Source organism: Canis lupus, chromosome 38, assembly GCF_048164855.1.
Source record: "Canis lupus baileyi chromosome 38, mCanLup2.hap1, whole genome shotgun sequence".
In the NCBI taxonomy this organism is placed as follows: domain Eukaryota; kingdom Metazoa; phylum Chordata; class Mammalia; order Carnivora; family Canidae; genus Canis; species Canis lupus.
In genome coordinates, this window is record NC_132875.1 from 1,230,001 (window position 1) to 1,249,713 (window position 19,713).

Genomic DNA, 19,713 nt, shown 5'->3' on the forward strand with positions numbered 1-19,713 from the left:
GAGACTTATTACCACTGCAAGGCGAGCTGGTGCTTTCGACCATTACACCATTTTAAGTGGGTTTTGTTGTGTTTTATTTTTTTTTTTCTTGCTCATACATTTCTTTCATTTATATCCACAATGAGTCCTTGGTTAGAGTTACGGATCGTAAGGAACCCTCCCGGTGAAATAGAACACATTCAGGAAGAACGTAAAAATGATGGCTCGGAATTCACCCGAAGATTCTTTAACAACAAAAAACAAGAGTCGTGAAAAGTTCAAATTTACAAAAAAGTGGAGAAAAGTCATAAAATCACAAATCAAGTACCGTGCGTTTGCTACGCAGTATTTGTCATAATTGTTCCCTATCTCTTTTTTTTTAAGGTTAGAAACATTTAAGGATGAAATCAGGAGCTCACCTCTTCCCTTCCCTCCCTTCTTCGTCCTCGCCCTGTTGAGCGAGTCCCTGTCCTCTGCAGGTTTGTACGTTAGCACAGATGTCTATATGTATGAATATAGGGTCTTATTCGAAATATACGTATGTATTCTATTCTGATGTTTATCCGCGTCCATCACCAAAGAGATCCCGATCTAATAAATTATTCCGTAGCACATCAAGATGTCTTCAGCGCTTAAATAGACCCTTGGAAAGTCAGTACTTGGAAACTAAGTGTGAATATCATTTAAAACAGGACGTGTGTGGTTTTCCTAGGCTCTAAGCCTCAGAAAACGTAAATCAAAATCATCAGAGGACTTTGTTGCGTATTTGTGATGTAGCAAAAAGTAGTTAGACTTCAATCTTCATCTTAATGCATCTATTTTTATCCTTGAATGACATGTAGTACCTAAAAGTCACTGAGAATCTGCCCATAAATCTTGTTCTTTCTTTCATAACAGTTTTACTTCATTTCATTTCAAGATTTTATTATCTGTGAAAGCGAGTGAGCGAGCAAGTGTGTGCGAGTGTACCAGCAAGGGGGGAGGAGCAGAGGGGAGAGGGAGAAGCAGGCTCCTGGCTGAGCAGGGAGCCTGGCGAGGGTGGGACTCGATCCCAGGGCCCTGGGATCATGACACGAGCCCAAGGCAGACGCTTCACCAACTGAGCCACCCAGGTGCCCCCGTTCTTGGATTTTTAAGTCTCACGGATAACGTGTGGCAGCTAAAAAACAGGGAACTGATTCGGTCTTTATTGGGAGACCGGGAAATAAACACCAGGATGAAATGCTTGTAAAGGGTCAAGTTTGTAAATCATGCATTTAGGGCAGCGCAGCCGCCCATTGGGGTAGCAGCTACTCTTGCAGTCCGTCTGGAGGCAGTCGGTCCATCCATGTCCGCAGATACCCCCTTCGAGCTCCTAATTTGCCAGCCGATGTCCTGATCGCAGGTGAAGGGCTTGGTGCGCTGGCCCAGCATCCGGGAGCTCCCGCATCAACCACCTGGCACCTGGCCGCCAGGCCCACGACAGCTGGGTCTCCACCTCGCCGGACCTGAACCAGTGAGTGTCCCAGGCATACGGGTGACACCCCAGCCCCTAAGCCTGGAAGGAAATGGCCCCTCTAGCAGCCCCACAAGTACCTGGTCTTACACAACAGGTGATCCACCGCCTCCATTAGGCGACGGGTGAGGCAACGGACGGTGCCTTCGGGAGGACGAGCCGCTCTTCCCTTGGAGGCACCAACAGGCCAACAGGTGCCAAGGGCGCGCGGCAGGAAACAACAGCTCCGGGGGCCACGGTCCAAACAGCGAACCCAAGTCCACACGTCTGTCCCGAGCATCCTGGTCCAGGTCCTCAAACCATCAGAGACGCTGCCCCTGTTGCTCCAATGACCGGGCGCCCCCCGCCAGGCAACCCCAGGGGCCTCTGTCCCCGCTCCCAGGGCCGAGGCCTGCAGGAGTCCCCTGGCCGCGCTCCTCCCTCCTGCGCGGTCCCGTCCCCAAGGACCCAAGCTCTTCCCCCTCCCCTCGCTCCTCCCCCTCCCCTCGCTCCTCCCCTCCCCCCAGCTTCTCCCCTCCCCTCACTTCTCCCCTCCCCCGCGCTTCTCCCCTCCCCCGCGCTCCTCCCCCTCCCCCGCGCTCCTCCCCTCCCTGCGCTTCTCCCCTCCCCCGCGCTCCTCCCCCTCCCCTCGCTTCTCCCCTCCCCCGCGCTCCTCCCCTTCCTCTCACTCCTCCCCCTCCCCCACGCTCCTCTCCTCCCCCGCGCTCCTCCCCTCCTCTCGCTCCTCCCCCTCCTCTCGCTCTTCCCCCTCCCCCTCGCTTCTCCCTCTCCTCGCTTCTCCCCCTCCTCCCGCTCCTCCTCTTCCCCCCCTCTCACTCTCCCCCCCTCCCCTTGCTCCTCCCCTCCCCCTCGCTCCCCCCCGCCCCCCACAGAAGAACACCTGCTCTCCTCTCTCTCTACCTTCAAGTCTGTAACCCGCCCAGCCCCCTCTCCCGCATCCTCTGCTCCTACTCTGCCTCGGGTGAGCGCGTCAAGAAAGGCCTGGGGAGGGATCCCTGGGTGGCGCAGCGGTTTGGCGCCTGCCTTTGGCCCAGGGCGCGATCCTGGAGACCCGGAATCGAGTGCCACATCAGGCTCCGGTGCATGGAGCCTGCTTCTCCCTCTGCCTGTGTCTCTGCCTCTCTCTCTCTCTCTCTGTGTGACTATCATAAATAAGTAAAAATTAAAAAAAAAATTAAAAAAAAAAAAAAAGAAAGGCCTGGAGAAGCAGCAGTGCGGCGGAGCCCCAGGTCCCCGGGTCAAGCCAAGCCCGCTGAGTTGGGGGGACTGCCACGCACCTCTGGGCTGCGTCCCCCTTAAGTCACTCGTTATTCCCTGGTGTACTCCAGATCATAATATTAGCGAAATCCGCGTCCCTAAGCAAGAGGAGGACAGTCGATTTGGGGATGGGGAGGCCGTCCTCTCGGGGGGCTTAAGGGGCAACAGGTGGACGGTAGGCAGCGCCCCGCGGCCCGCACCTGCTGGCTCCTGGTCGCCCGGCTCTGAGCCGTGACCCCGAAGAGTCGTCAGGAGGCCCGGACTGCAGGCGCCGTGTCCCTCGGAGGCGTGTGGCAGGACCACCTGCGGTGGGGACGTGGGGACCCCGCCCCCGAGATGCACGGAGTCAGCAGGGACGGGGGCGGCATCCTGCCCCCCTCCCAGGAGGGACAGCGACAGGTGTCCCCGAGCTCCAGGGTGCAGCCCACAGGGCTGGGGTGCAGCCCCCCGCCCGGGGAGGGGGAGTCAGGGTGCCCAGGCCCAAGAAGGCCCTCAAGGACCCTGCACCCCTCGCCCACAGCCCCCAGGGCAGGGACAGCGGGCAGCCCCCCTCTGTCCCCAAAGCAGGAGAGCACAAGGTCCTCTGGGCAGGACCTTTGCAGCTGCTTGCAAACACCCCCATGCCCTTCCCCGGGTTCCAGGGCCAGACCAGCAAGGCATCCCCTCCAGGGGGGCTGAACTCTGTGTGGCCCAAGGCTCTGGGGAGGTCGGGTGTGAGCCAGGGGTACCACGTGGGGACAGAGGCCAGGAATGTTCTGGAACAACAGTAGGATTCCTCCGAGGGATGTTTTGGTGCGGAAAAATCCCCTGTCGTGGAGCTATGGGACGTGCCCTTATGGGATCACGGAGGAGGAGGTGTGCCTCTTGCTACAGGAGCACCCCCTGGACTGGCAGCCCCGCTTACCAAGGTAATGGCCCCATGCTGACTAAGCCTAAGGTGTGGGCTTAAGCATCACTCTGTTCAGACGTGATTTCTGTTGAGTGAGAATTAGTCACACATTCTCTTTGAAATTAAATGCACTGGTTTAATGTGTGTGTGTGTGTGTGTGTGTGTGTGTGTGTTTCCTGGCTCTGTTATGATGATTTAAACTACATTTTAAAAAAGACGAAGAATGGATAGGCCAAAAACACAATCTTTACTGTTGCAAATGTCACTTTGGGAAAATCATACCATCATTTTCTGCAGCATCGAACTATAGGAACTCAGGGGAACGCACTGTTTTCAGGATGGGCGCCTGTCCTATAGAGCTCCGGGCAGCTGTGGGAGGCCCTATGGGGGTTCTATGTGCAAAAATTCAGCAACTTATAAAATGGGTTGGGAGAGGCTTTGGGGAGTGGGCTGCGTGTGACAGTGAGTGGGGCCCGCTCTCTTTGGGGTCTCCAGTGGGGCTTTCTGAGAAGTAGGCCTGTGAGAATGTTTCCCTTGAACTTGGCCCAAAAGGAATTTGAGGTGCTTTCAGGGAGCCCAGATACGGCAAAGATGAGGCAGCTGCTGTGAGGAGGCAAAGCTTTCATTCTCTCAGGTAACGCTCCTCAAACATGAAGGTTTCTCATCTCGGCCCCTCTACCACTAGGGATCCCAAGTCGCTTGTGTGACGCGCACTGTCAGTGCATCTTCAGTGGGGATGCTTGGACAGTCCTTGAGCAGGAGGCGGATGGTGGGCGGGAAATTTGGATGATGATGATTGCTTTTTTTTAACATCACCCTTTTACGGACTGGAAGACATCTGACAAGCTCGGTCTCTTTTTCACACCAGGCCAAGTGACCCTAAAACCTTACGCCTTTCTCAGGAATCAATACGACCTCTCCCTACGGAAGGCAACAGCAGTAGGAGCCCCGAGACACACAGCCGGGGTTTAGACAAGTGTTCAAACTTGCGAGTTTAAAGCAGGCACCCGACTGTTGGGGGAGCGTGAGTTCAGCAATGCAGAAATGAAGAGAGTGAAGGCAAGACACGCGTCTCTGCTCGGGCGCCCCATGTGCTCATTATCCGGGTCTGAGGCAGCCAGAGGTGGGAGGTGGGGTCCATAGATTTAACTTCAGAAAAGGTCTTGAGATGCTCGCCACCCTCGTGAATGCAGTACAGCGTGTGCGTGACCCCATGGGGAGCGTCTCTAATGTCAGGAAAAGGCAGCTGTGACGAGTTACCTACTAACGTGTGACCCCAAGAGTCTCACCCAGGAAACGGTTCTGATGTGAGCGTCCGTAAAATCGGGAACAGATTTTCATGGGTCTCCAAGGCAGGTGAGGCTGTGGAAGCAGAGACTATGTCTCCTGGAATGTCAGGGTCTGCTGCCCTCGTCTGCCCAGAGGAGAAAGGAACGGGAATTAGGAAGGTAATTCTGGGTGTGCAGGGCACCGGGTGCGTGGCCATGCGCCCCACGTCAGAGCTCGGGATCTGCCTGCCACCAGGTCGCCCTCTCAACTCCTCCTTTCAAATAGGGGTCGTACAGCCCAGTTTTCTGCCATCGGCAAACTGATATCCATCAGCCACCACGTGGCTCGTCATTCCCTCCCAGCTCTCCGCCTTCCGAGCAGCACCTGACCCCAATCCTGGTGCTCACCGCGGAGATGAGTGGAAGGCGTGGGAGCACGATGATGAAAATGAGCTTCCGGTCAGGGAAACCTGGGCTCCTCACTGCAGCCGCCACGTCCTGCAGCTCTCCCTGGGTAGAGAATGAATGACGAGATCAAAAAAATTTTTTTTTCTCTGAGATCACAAAATACCCAGGAGATGACAGGCCATGTGTCAAACGACCATATATCCTAGGCATGAGGATTTTTGTTGATAGCACGGTGCAGAGCATCCTTGACCTCCTTGTTCCTCAGGGTGTACACCACCGGGTTCAGCAGCGGGGTGATGACCGTGTAGGTCACCGAGATCAGCTGGTCCTCATCCCTGGTGTTCTCCGACTTGGGCTTGAGGTAGGCGATGGAGGCGCAGCCGTAGTGGACGATGACCACGATGAGGTGGGAGGCGCAGGTGGCAAAGGCCTTCTTCCGGCCCTGGGCAGAGCTGATCTTGAGGATGGTGGAGATGATGAGGACGTAGGAGACGAAGACCAGCCCCATGGGCACCACGATAACCAGGGAGCTGATGATAAAGTTAATGATGTCGTGTAGAGTGGTGTCTGCACAGGAGAGTTCCATAACTGGGCGGATGTCACAGAAATAATGGGCCACTTCTCTGTCACAAAAGGGCAGCCTGAACACGGAGGAAATCTGAATTATGGCCACCAGCAGCCCAATGCTGAAAGCGCCCCATACGAGCAGGGCACACACCCTCTTGCTCATGACGACCGTGTACCGCAGGGGGTCGCAGATGGCCACGTAGCGGTCGTAGCCCATGGCCGTGAGCAGGAAGCAGTTGTTGATGGCCAAGGTGATGAAGAAGAACATCTGGGTGGCACAGCCCGCCCGTGAGATGCGTCGGCTGAGACCCATAAGGCTGCAGAGCATCCGCGGTACAATGACCAGCGTGTACACTGTCTCGGACACGGAGAGGACGCTAAGGAAGAAGTACATGGGGGTGTGGAGGTGACGGGCAGAGCCAATAACCGTCACGATGATGACATTGCCAGCCAGAGTCAAAAGGTACAAGGTAAGAAATATGACAAAGAGGATGATCTGGTGTTCTCTAAAGCTGGAAAAGCCCTGGAGAACGAACTCACCCACCACGGTGTGGTTCTCGCTCTTCATGGATGGACACTAGGTCTGCAGCGGAGACCCCGGTGGCTCGGCCCGTCTGAAGGAGCCAGCGCCCCGGGCCTGCCTAGGGCCAGGAGGAGGTGCGGCGACGGCCCGCTGCGGGACACGTGCAGGTCAACGGGGGCGCCCGTGGCCCGGCGGGGAAAAGGTAGAAAACGCGAGCAAGAAGCAGTTGCACGTAGACAGGCACAGAAGAATCAGCAGGGGGGGGGGACGGCTGCAGGAGGGACCCCCGGGGCGGGTTCGGGTTTGCGAGAGGTTTCCTGGTGAGCCAGAACATGGGTGTTTGCGGGGGACCGGAGCTAAAGAAAGAGAAATAGCAAATGCATAATTTTGAGAAGGATTTTCTTGCGCGTTACAGTTTCAGATTTTCGTTTACCTAAACCAAATCGGCCAACCTCTTCCGCTTTGTTGGAACCACAATTTTGATCATCTTCTTGAAGACCTCACCGTGCGAGGTGCCAAATGGGACAACGCTCTGTGCTGCAAGGGGACGTGAGTGTCTGCTTTGACCCTGTTCCATCCTTTCAGTCAGCCCCGACTGCCCCCCAGCGGTAGTTTCCAACCAGACACACCCCCTCTCCCTTGGGTGCTAACGGAGCCTCCTCTTGCTCCGAGGGCCCTCTCGGCACCAGCCGCGCCCTGCCCTGCGCCTGTGTGTGGGTCACTTGCTAAGTGTTGATTCTTCTGCACTGTGTGCATTTGTGTGTTTTCCAGCTTGCGCTTGGGTGTGAATTTCCACAGGTAGCCTGACTCATGGCTGGACTCTGCTCTCTCTGCTCTAATTTCTTCAGAATTATAAACTGGCTACCTCTGGGGAAACCAGTTTGTACATCTTCCCTCTGTTCCCTATCTGGACTTTTAGAGACCAAGAAGCTCTCATAAAAAAATATAGAAAAAACATAGGGGCCCCTGGGTGGCTTAGTGGTTGAGCATCTTCCTTTGGCTCAGGGTGTGGCTCCGGGATCCCAGGATCGAGCCCCATGTTGGGGAAATAAGCAGGGATCCTGCTTTTCTGCCTGTGTCTCTGCCTCTCTCTGTGTGTCTTTCAGGAATAAATAAAAATCTTTAAAAATATTTTTTAATAATAATAATAACAACAATAATAATTAGCAGCAAGAATAGTTGACCTTATGGCACTTTTTAGTTTGTAAAGAGTGTTTATGTATATTATTTAACAGCACATCAAGCCCATGTTTGATAACTATATCTTCATCTTGCAGATGGGGAATCTAAGACCCCTAGGGCTCGGTAGTTGCCCAAAATTAGTGGTAGATCCAATCTTCTCCTTTGAAGGCCAGTGTGAATTGTCCTTTACCACACTGCCTGAAGAAGCATTGTGGCTACAAAACAAGTGAGAAAGAAGATACTTTTCTTTTTCTGGCTGTTATCGAAAAGAATTAAGGATTTTCCTCATTCTGAGAATGAGATTACACAGGAAAAAAAAATTGGATAAACTGAAAAACCTTGGGGAAACTAGAAAAAATTTAGTATATTTACCTTGATAAGCATGTTAGTGACAATGAGTGTCCATTCTCCTTGGCTTAACACTTCCACTTCCAATTACTTACTTTAAAGAAATAATCAGAAAAGATATGTATAAGAAGCTTTTATGATATTATTTATAATACTGAATGCCAAGAAAATGTAAATAAATAAAAGGATAATGAATTATGTAATATGTCCATCTGATGAGAACTATGGAGCCATTATATACCTAATACGTGCTGACATAGATAAATGGATAATAGATGATAGATAAATAATCCATAATTTTTCAAAAATAAAAAGAAAAGAAAAAAGGCAGTAAACAACAAAAGGAAACACATGGATTGGTACACACACCATTAAAGATGGGTTGGAAATAAATACACTGAAATACTAAAAATACATATTTTTTGGATAGTGAATGAAGAATCTTAAATTATTTGTCTTCTTATATTCCTTTAAATCCAGATTTCCTTAATTATTTCTCTTCTAACATACAAAAACTTGTTAAATTTTTCTTACAGTGAGACTCCATAATGAGGCTGCAGAGAGGACTGAGGAGAAAAGGTAAGAGTAGTGGGTTAATTTACCTTGGAGAAGAAAAGGCTGACAGTATCGTGTAAAACTAAGTCTCTGAACAGGCATTTCATAGAAATTTGAGCACCCAACAGCCAGATCCAGAGGAAATTAACTTTGGTTTTTAAAGAAGGATTGTAGTTGGTAAAAAAGAAAACCTTTCTGGATGGTGCTGGAAGTGAAGTGTGGCACGTGAGGCGCTCATCTCGGGCACAACATTTAGGGCGGCACCAAAAAAATTCAGCAATCAAAATGAATATAATTTCAATGCAATATCTTTTTAAGAAGCTAATGCAAAAATCCATGTTGAACAAAATATTAAATGTTTAAATGTAGGCTCAATTCTATCACTACAGCGAGATGCAAGCAGCTAAATGAGGGCAGATTTCGGAAGTTCCTTACTAAAGATTTTGAAGAGTAGAAAAGTATAAAATATTTTCAAAATACAGGAGGAAATGGAGAGCAAAATAGGTGTTCATTTTCCTTTGAGATGTGGTGATAGGCTAGTCTCGAAACCACTGCTATTTAACTGAGGTTCATGGTGTGTTACTGAACAGGATAAAACCCCAATCTTATGTAACTGGAAAATCAATCCTACCTCCGCTAAGGGGGATGAGAAGATAAGCGAGGACAGAGAGGAGAAAAGCTTGAATTGAGCTGGTGCCTCCCTGGAATGCCATCTCCTCCCTCATCACCCCTCCAGAAAACGAGGACTCCTCAAGATGGCAAAGACCTGACGAGTGTTAACGCCAGGACGGTAAGGTCGCGACAGACAGAAAGGTAGGCTGCCTCCGTGGAATCCACATCAGTGAGAAGGACAGCACTTTACACCGCTCACTGTTTGCTTGGATTCCGGGTCTTTAGCCAAAAACACCTGTCCACCCTGAAAAAGAATCAAAATATTTCCTTCTAGAGAGAAATGGTGCTCTGCTTAGACCTGACAAGCCTGGGCCCGGGGTTAACCTTACCCATTTCATTATTCAAGGCTTTCCAATGGGAAGCAAGCTGGGAAAACCCATGTGCTTGGTGGTGTTAAGCCCTTTAATATCACGGAATCACAGGACCTTAGCGCCAGGAGGTAATTTTAAAGGCAAGCACTCCTTGCAAATAGTCCCCTAGATTCTGCTTCAGTGCTTCCGATGATTGGGAATTCATTATCTTACAAGTTAGCATCCCTTCTTTTTTGAAAGAAGGAAAGAAAAAAAGAAGAAAGAAAGAAAGAAGAAAAAGAAAGAAAGAAAGAAAGAAAGAAAGAAAGAAAGAAAGAAAGAAAGAAAAAAGAAAGAGGAAGGAAGGAAGGAAGGAAGGAAGGAAGGAAGGAAGGAAGGAATCACATTAACCTAAAAAATAAAACTAGGCTTTTTATATTATAAAAATGCTCACAGGAGAAAACATCCATCTGTACAAAAGGGTATCAATGGGAAAGTTAGTTTTCTCCTTCTACGCTTTGTATTCTCTGGTCCCGGGGGTAAACTTGATTCATGTTTGTGTCTTTTTAAAACTCTCCCTAGAAATTTTCTAAGTATGATTGTGCATATTTTCCATATCATTTCAGTTTTACACAAATGAGATGAAACGGCACATACCAATCCCCAACGAGCTTTTTTCACTTAATATTGTATCTTGAATACTCTCCATGACCGTGTAGCGGATGTGTCTCGCTCTTCATTACCAACGGCGCACAATCTCCCACTATACAGATCCATAGAGATATACCATCATCAACTCTATTTTTGAGTAGCCTTAATTCTTAGAAAATATCACTTTTTACTGACTCAACGTCAGTCCCCCTGCAACTTGTCACCTAGCCACATTATCCCATCTTCCATTTCCTTTTCAGCCCGAGAGTGGAAGATTATTATCACGTCTCTGCTAAATTTCATGTCCTTGAAGCCATTACCCCAGCAAGATGAGCATGAAGAAATATAATATTAAAGGCATGAGAATCAATAGAACCAAAAAAAATAATGAAAAATTCAGAGGGAAAATAATAAGATTTAGAAAACACACATGGCATTCCACTTCCACTTAGTTCTGCCCACAGCCACTCATGGCTTCTGACCTTGGCGAAAGGAAGAAGGAATCACTTTCCAGATAGTGATTTTTTAAGAGTCACTGGAAGGGCTGAATCTATTCACAGGAAACCAGTCAAAACGCCTTGTGTTCAAGAGCAATTTACAAGGGAAGCTAAAACCTACAAAGCAAGGAGAACTCAGCTTTCTCTAGTATCAGAGAAAACCTCAAATTAATGCTATATTTCTTAAAGCTGAGGGCATCGGTGCCTTTGGCTTGGGAAGCGGCCCTGGAAAAAAATGCCGTCTCTTAAACTCCAGGTTTAAGGAGCTTTGGGTACTTATGATCCCCAAGAGAAGCCAATCCCTCGCCCCAAGTCTCCTGGGACCACCCTTTTGAGAGCCCCTGTGGGGTGCCAGGAGGTAAAGATGAGAGAACCCTAGCTTGTCTCAAGAGCTTCGTTAGGAGCTGGGGTAACCGGCGAGGGAGGTGCTCAACCCGCTGTTGGTGGATCGTTGGGTTTCCGAGACCAGCTCTTCATGGGGTGTAGTCAAGTAAAACCACCGAAGCCCGGAGGAGCTCACAGAGGGAAGACCCCCAGTCCCAGTCTTTCAGGATCGCAGGACAGACAACTTCCTGCAACTTTCCTGAATGAGACCCGGGCACACGCAGGGGTGGCGGCCGGGGCCCAGCAGACGCGCAGCCCCTGGTGACTCCCGTCGAGGGAGGGCCGCCTTCCAGGCCCTGGCGGGGCAGAGGCTGCTGGCGGCACCTGTCTTGTGCTCCCTTCGGTCCCTCCTTGGATCTTGCTGGGGAGGCAGTGACACAGCAGGTGTCTGCTCTGGTTCCTTCCGTTTTTCTGGCTCAGCACGGGGGCTGGCCCACGGGGGAGGTCGGAGGAGCCATCCTAGCCGCGCCTGCAGAAGGGGGCTGTGTGGGGCTCTGCCGTCCAGAATGCAAACTTTCTCTCTTTTTTAAAAAAAAGATTTTATTTTTTTATTCATGAGAGACACGCAGAGAGAAAGAGAGGCAGAGACACAGGCAGAGGGAGAAGCAGGCTCCATGCAGGGAGCCCGACGTGGGACTCGATCCGGGGTCTCCAGGATCACACCCTGGGCTGAAGGCAGACGCTCAACCGCTGAGCCACCCAGGCCGCCCCAAACTTTCTTTCAAAAACCATCTTGTTTCCCCTCTGATGAAAACAGTAACATGTGTTCTTTATAGAAAACACAGGAAAGAGGGGGAAAAAAGATATAAATCACTTATGTCCAACTTAGAAACACCAACACCATTAATATTTTGGTGACCAACCCTCTCATTGGTTTTCTCTGCCTTGATGCGTGCATGCCTGTTTCCACTCACACATGCACACACACACCCTGTATTTATTTATTTATTTAAGATTTTATTTATTCATGAGACACAGAGAAAGAAAGAGAGAGAGAGAGAGAGAGAGGCAGAGACACAGGCGGAGGGAGAAGCAGGCTCCGTGCAGGGAACCTGCTGATGTGGGACTCGATCCCAGGACCAGGGGTCACAACCTGGGCCAAAGGCTGACGCTCACCCGCAGAGCCCCCAGGGGCCCCCACCCTATCATTTTTAAACAGCCGCCTTGCGTTCTCCCTTGTATGTGTAGTGTGGTGTCAGGATTCAGATGCCAATGGGTTGTGGCGTCTTCAGGTTCAGGTCAGGGCCCCCCTGGGAGGGACACAGCCGTCCTCAGGGGCCTGACACTCCTTGTGGTGCGCTGGGGGTAGGGGTGTCCCATGTGTTGCAAGACTTTTGGCTGCTTCCCTGGCTTCTGCCCACAAGGTGCCCCCTGCATCCTCTCCCCTCCCTGAGCATATGGCAGGGGGGGCAAAAATGCCTCTAAGTACTGGAAATACTTGTTGGGGGGCAAAATTGTCCTCCTTTGAGCATCTTCAGTCCAGGGCATTGCAGCATCCCTCACCCAGTTTTCATTTCATGGAACCAGGTCTAGGGGCGCTTGGGTGGTTCTGCGGATGAGCGTCTGTCTTGGGCTCAGCACATGATCCTGGAGACCCGGGATCGAGTCCCACGTGGGGCTCCCTGCATGGAGCCTGCTTCTCCCTCTGCCTGTGTCTCTGCCTCTCTCTCTCTCTGTCTCTCATGAATAAATAAATAAAGTCTTAAAAAAAAAGAAAAAGAACCAGGTCAAAATCTCACCTTGAGGATATCGTTTACACACTGTACCATTTGTTTTTCTACGGCCCGTGTTGCCCAGTGTTTGGAAGTCAGTTCTAAAGGCTTAACTAGATGCAGGTTATGCTTACTAAACTGTATTGAAATATATAAATCATAAACTGCGTTTTACTATCTCAAACTATATAAATTACGTGTATAACTAGATGAACGTAGAGCTAATACACACACACAAAACTTCGCATTACTTCAAGTGGAGTTCTCAGATTTAACAAATAAAGGTACAGACTACCTCGTTAAATTTGAATTTTAAATAAACAACGGATAATTTTTTTTTAGGGTAAGTATGTCTCAGATATCACATGGGACACACGCACTAAAAATTATTCATTGCTTATCTGAAATTCGAGTTTGGCGAGGCGTCCTGCGTCTTACCTGGCCGCCCAATCGGGAGGCGCGCGCTGTTTGGTTTTCCCACCCCGAGCAATGCAAAATTGATCAACGTTCCAGGTAGCAACCGCCCGCTGCTCTATTCAAATTGATCCCATCAATATTTTATCGTTTCATCTTTTGATGACTTTTATCTAAATCAATTTTTTATTAGAAGTTGCAAACAGTGCTTTCCTCATCATGTCGTTCCTCTTACATTCATTCTGTGAAACTGTGTTATAGAAGCTTCTTTTCGGGCCTCGGGGCAAGAGAGGGAGGGAGGACTCAGCTGGAAGCCAAACGTGGCCCCTGTCCTCTGAGTCCAGCTGTATCCCAGCTCTTGCCCCGGGGTTGGGGGGGTTCACTTCTACGGTGTGGAGGCTGCAGGGCCCCACACGGTCTTCCCCCGTGGACCCACGAGTCGCCATCAGGGAGACGTGGGGGCCCTAGGACAGCGCGGGGCAGGGGTGATGTCTGCGGACGGAAGCAAAGCCACGAGCGACCCTCCAAGCAGAAGAAACAAACGCTCTAGGAACGCGGGGAGGCTGGTGGCCCCGGAGGAGGGGAGGCGATGCCCACCTCTCGTCCTGGCCGCAAGGTCTGCACACTTCAGAATAACCCGCAGCCAGCGGGGCGCCCCGGGAAATCCAGTGGCCCGGGACTCCTGAAAGCCCTGACCTCTCGGCCACGAAGACACGGTGAGCAGCGGGTCAGGGCAGACGCGGCACTTCGGTGGGTGCTGGGCGCCCCGGGGAGAGAGGCGCCTGCACACCAGAGCCAGCAGCGCAGCGGACTCAGCTCCCTTTTCATTTGTGGACTTTATTACACTGCATTTCCAGTAAGTTAAATGTCTGATTAAATACCCTGCGGTTACGATGAAAGAAAGGGGCCTAGAGGCTGTGTCTTGCCCACACTCTGTGCCTCTCAGCAGGGCTCGCAGGCCATCAGCCACGAAGGAGAACCCGCGATGACATTACCATAGGAACGAGCCAAGAGCATGGTCGCAGGTGCGTGGATGCAAAGGCGAGACCGCGGGGCCCGCGGAAGGTCCACAACGGGCGGCAGAGGTGTCTAGCATGCTCTCAGTGCTCCTCGAGAGATTCTTTTAATTTTTTTTTAGAAAACTGTCTCTAAGGAAGGGAAGGACGATTTGTTAGGCTGCAACATCATGATAGAAATAATCGATGAGTTAATTGCTCATTTAAATGTCTAATAAATATTTATTGGAGATCTGCTCATGCCCCGCACTGTGCTCAGCCTCCCGTAAAGACGAAGCATCAAACACACATTGTAGGTGGTGAGGAACCAGACAAAAAAAAAAAAAAAAAAGATGTGATTTTCGTATATTGCGATGCATTCTTTGATAGGGTAAGAACAGGGTTATAGGGGAACAATGAAGAATCTCCCGACATGTGTTTTAATATAGTAAATCACTTACACCCACTAGGAGGCAAAAGCCACAAAGTTAGGCCCGGTCTGGTCTATTTACCATGAAAAATAAATGAATTAGCGCTTAGAGTCGTCTACTGAGTCTGAGTAACGTCTCAGAGGCTGGTCAGCTTTCGTGAGTTTGCCACGGGGGCGCGGGGCTTGCATGGCTACGACACACACCCTGCAGGGTGGGGGCTGCCCCGCGGTTTTCCAAGGAGCAAATTTCCTGGGCTGTTGTCGGTTCCCCTACCTGATAATTCGGCGCCGCGAACCGCTGTCAGTCTGGAAACGTTCCTCAGCCCGGGCTTCGTGGTGCTTCAATCTCCCGGTGTCCCTCCCGAAGAGCCGCTTGCCGGCCGCGGGCCTGTAGCCGACGGGATGCACCTGCCCGTGTGTTCTACGGAGCGGGCCGGGGCGGGGGGCCGAGCGTCACTCAGTGTGATGACTCGCTGAACCTGAGATTCAGAGAGTCCACTACCCCGTTACCATTTCGGTCTGTGCTGAACCTAAATACACGAATGAGCCACCCGCTCACGATTTACCACGTCGCTCTGACTTAACCCTCCGTCTTGCTATTACCCGGTGTGCTTTAGCTCATGTATTTGCTCATTTCTTCAGGATCGTTCTCCCCATGCTGGACCAGAACAGTCCCTAGGAGCACTGGGCCTCTCAGCCTTTGCTCGGCCTTCGTCTTCAGTCCAAACAGACAAGTAAATGGGACCCCGTAACTTAGTTCCGTGTTGGCCCTCGATGAATGGCTTAGAAAACTGGCGTCAAGTTCATTCTGGGGCTCGGCTCCTCACTCCCTAACCCAAGGAGTTTAAATTGATCGAGATCCTTTCTCATTTTAAAGTTTTATGATGTTTTGTCCTCCTTTGGGACTGAGGATAAAAACTGATTAGGAATCTGAAGATCCATCCGTCCCCAAGTCACTCCTGACAGACGCCCCGTGGTTATCATCAATCCTCCCATCCTTCCCATATTCCGCTTTCAACTCCGTTCTTCCATTCATTGACTTCCACTTTCAGATCTATCACCACCTCCCGCTTCTTCCTTTCACCTCCACCGGCGTGAGACAGGATCACAGAAGGCGAGGGCACGACACCTCCTGAACCATCACCCGCCAGACCAAAGAGGAGACCCAAGGACTCACCGGCCAGGCAGCAAGAGCCACTGCTCTTTGGGAACCACCACAGGGCCACACGGCCCAGGCAACCGAGCTGCCTGAACTCCTCCAATCCCAATCGCCGGAGAATGCCTGGATGTTAGCCCTGCAGAGGACCTTGGAGCTCATGTGGTCCAACCTTTCCATTTCACAGACACAACTGTTCCGAAAGGAGTCTCGACTTGTATACACACGAAATTGCTGGTTCTTCTCGATGACTAGCACCGTGGCTCCACTCCTTCTGGGCAGCGTGCTCCCTTCGTGACATCTCGGACCATCTTCACGACCTTTGAATCACTTCGTGTTGCTAAAACAGTCTCACTGGAGTTGTTAAACACAATCCTGTGTTTCTGAACTTTAATTTTGTATTCGATGTGAGGTTCTCTCCAGTTGCCATCATCCCCTGCTCCTCCACCTACCCCCGAGCACAGACCAGGGTTTGTGGCTGCAGTGGCTCCCTCGGTGTCGGGAGGCCAAGAGTGGTGACCATGCCCCCCACGTCCCCGTCTTTCTGCAGCATCAGCCCCTCGTTGTTGGGGTGACGGATGGAAGGGTGCAGAATGAGACATAGTCACCCACGGTGTAGGAGCCGCGCCTGGCTTGGTCGTCACTGCTGTGCCTGCACATGACCACCACCTCCTAAGAGGAGGGATGGTTGTGCCGAGGCCCTCTCTTTGTTAGTTGTTGCCATTTCTTCAACACCATTGACTGCTCTTTTCTCCTCCATCAGGTATCCAAATGTAGGTGCTCTCAGCTTGGTGGGCTTTTTGGAGCAATGTAGGTCCCATCTCCTGCCAGCTCCGGCCTGCCCATCCGAGGCCCGCCCCACCTTCCCATGGCTGCCACTCCACAGCCTCGTGGTATTGGAGTCCCCATCACCTCAAGAGTGGCCCTTTGAGGAGACAGGCAAGATGGTGCAAGCCCCTATCATCCTGTTTTTCCTGTCCAATCCGTGGGACAGGGGCTTGGTCTTGCCACATGAAATGGTGACAATACAGGCTAACTCCCAGTATCCCCATGTCGGGTCCAATCACTTCTTTCCAGACTTTTCCTGCAGCTGCTCTTCCAGAATAGTGCTTTGTAAACTCTAAGGGCAAAAGATGGGCCCCGAGTTCCCAACTTATTGCCGGTGAAGGGAAGGACCCCATAATCCCAAATGTGGTGGGAGAAGTACACGGATGCCTTGTCTCCCCCTATTTGAGAACCTAGCTCTTCAGACCTCTGAGTTTCCAATCCCGGCTCAGCCGTTCACTACTTGTAGGACTTCCTTACTTTGTGAAAGACAAGGGTGCTACCGGTACCACTCCGTAGGGTTCCCATGAGTACACAGTGGGATCAGGCAATCTGACATAGATAAGTGCTTGAAAAACATGTATCGCTGTTGCTGTTCCATGTTTATTATTTTTATCGGAACACATTCCACTCCCTATTATTTCTGACTGGAGAAATCAAGATTTTGATGAACTCAGACATGGTTAGGGGAAGCTCCTTTCCTGGTCCTCTCTGTACCCTACCCAGTGCCCGGTGTACTGCTAAGCACACAGCAGCTGCTCAATGAGAAATACACTCCAGCTTCTGGGGCACAGTCTTCTGAAATGCAAATGTTCCACATGCTATTGGTGATCCCAGGAATGTCAATGTAATCTGGAAGCTCATTCCCACAAGATTTTCCCCAGCCTGGGAATGTTTACTGTAAGGAACAGCAGCTGGCTACAGGTCTGAGTGGCACAGTGGAGCAGGCCAGGGGCCCCGAGCAACTACCAGCGAGCATGCCCTTGCGGGTTTTCCCTCTTGCCCTGGGTGTGTGTGTGTGGGGGGGGGGTTCTCCTTGGCTTAGCCTCACCGTAGGTCTGTCTGCAGAGTGTTTACTGGATGGTTTTCTCCAGCTTCTATGCATTTCACCTTGTCACCTCCGTCCATCAACCTTCCTTTACCTTGGAAGATCAAGTCCTATGTCTACTGTTGATTTTATTCACCTGTTAGAGAGTTAACATTTTTTAACTGTTTAATTCATTCAGCAGAAATGCTGATGTTTGTTAGTGCTCTGGTTATGGCTTTGCGTGGTCTGCCACGATATTTTTTCCCCAAAGACTTGTTATTTTTAACCTGCGTGTTTGCAGAATGCAAGGACTTTTTAAAACAAATGCATATGATGTCATGGGAGAAGCACCTGTGCTGTGTTCAAGAATTCTTTTTTTTTTTTTTTTTTTTTAATTTATGATAGTCACAGAGAGAGAGAGAGAGAGAGAGGCAGAGACATAGGCAGAGGGAGAAGCAGGCTCCATGCACCAGGAACCCGATGTGGGATTTGATCCCGGGTCTCCAGGATCGCGCCCTGGGCCAAAGGCAGGCGCCAAACCACTGTGCCACCCAGGGATCCCCTGTTCAAGAACTCTTAATTGAATTGAATGGATGAAAAAATCACTTCTACACTTTTGTGACTCAAGGACTTCCTTCTTTCCACTCCTGACTCTGTCTTCCCTCATTGTGTGTCTCTGCTTACTGGATTATTCCTATCAGCTGGCAATAGGACCTGGCACCTCCCATAAAATACAGACCCTCTCTAGATCCTGCATCTTCCCACATCGTCATCCCACAGCAAGACTCAGACAGGCAAGCTCGCTGCACTTCCTTACCTCCTGTTCCTTTTCCCACCCACTTCCACCTGGATTCCATACATACCAGTCCCCCAAAATAGCCATTGATAAGGTTCCAGAAATTTTCGTATCATTAGATCCAAAGAAAAATTTTATTCCCTTATCCTACCTCACCTCTTAATAAAATTCAATACAATCAACCATTTCCTTGAATAGGGCTCCCTCCTCCACTTAAATGGCACAATTGCCTGAGATGTTCCCACCTTACTGGCCATTTCCTCTGGCCTCTTTCTGGATCCTCCCCTTCTACCCATCCTCTAAACATCGGAATTTCTTACGGCTTTTCCTGGATATTCTCTTTCTCCAGCAACTCTTTCTCTCTCCTTGGCTGATCTCATCTTGCTCTTTGGCTGATCTCATCTTGCTCCAGTGGCTTTAAACATATGCCAGGTATTCTCAACCTTATGTCCTTGGTCCAGATTTCTTCCCGTCTCCCAACTCTTGTAACTGCCTGCTTGGCATAAACACATTAGATATCACAAAAACACTTCAATCTCAAACACCTCCAAACCAGAATACTTGATTTTCCTCCTTAAATCTGGCACTTCCTCAGTCTTCACCATGGAATCACCATCTACCCAGTGGTTAAAGCCAGAAACTTGGGAATCCTTTTTTATGATTCCCTCGCACTCCACTCTGTCAGTGAGTCTTGTTAATACCACGTCCAACAGATCCCTGAACCCCATCGACTTGTCGTTCGTTACCTGCGCTGCTACCTCTCTAGGCCCATCTATCATCGTGTTGTATTGTCTCCTCACCATTTATTTTTTTATTTTTATTTTTCCATCAAACCATTTAAAGATGAATATACACCTAAAGGCCTGTGTGTGTGTGTGTGTGTGTGTGTGTGTGTTCCTTTGCTCAGTTTGATTGATGGCTTTTTTTAAAAAGATTTTATTTATTTATTCATGAGAGACACAGAGAGAGAAGCAGAGACACAGGCAGAGGGAGAAGCAGGCTCCATGCAGGGAGCCTGACGCGGGACTCGATCCCGGGACCCCCGGTCATGACCTGAGCTGAAGGCAGGTGCTCCACCACTGAGCCACCCAGGTGTCCCTTGATGGCTTTTCATTATCCTTCAAATAAAGTCCTGATGCTTCCCCACGTTCCACCAGGCTCTCGCCACTGGCTGCTAGATAACACGTCTAATCTCATTTTGTGCTGCTCCCCGCCTTAACCACTACTGTGCTTCTGTCCTCCTTGTCTTCTCTAAATTCCTTCTTGTTTGGGGACTTTGAACTTCCTGTTGCTTAAAATAGTCTTACTCTTTTCACTTGGTCCATTCTATCTCACGTTCTAAGTCATTTTTCTTGAAAGGCCTTCCTTAGCTGTCCTAGCTAAAGCAAATTAA

At 50.2% G+C, this 19,713-nt stretch overlaps 1 protein-coding gene across 1 annotated transcript; it reads right to left on the minus strand.

The window, feature by feature from the left end:
- Nucleotides 1–3,928: 3,928 nt before the first annotated feature.
- LOC140626717 (olfactory receptor 10J1-like) lies at nucleotides 3,929–6,467 on the minus strand. The gene has a single exon (XM_072814486.1). The coding sequence runs from the start codon at nucleotides 6,429–6,431 to the stop codon at nucleotides 5,499–5,501; it is 933 nt and encodes a 310-aa protein (XP_072670587.1). The 5' UTR covers nucleotides 6,432–6,467; the 3' UTR covers nucleotides 3,929–5,498.
- Between the last annotated feature and the right edge of the window lie 13,246 nt (nucleotides 6,468–19,713).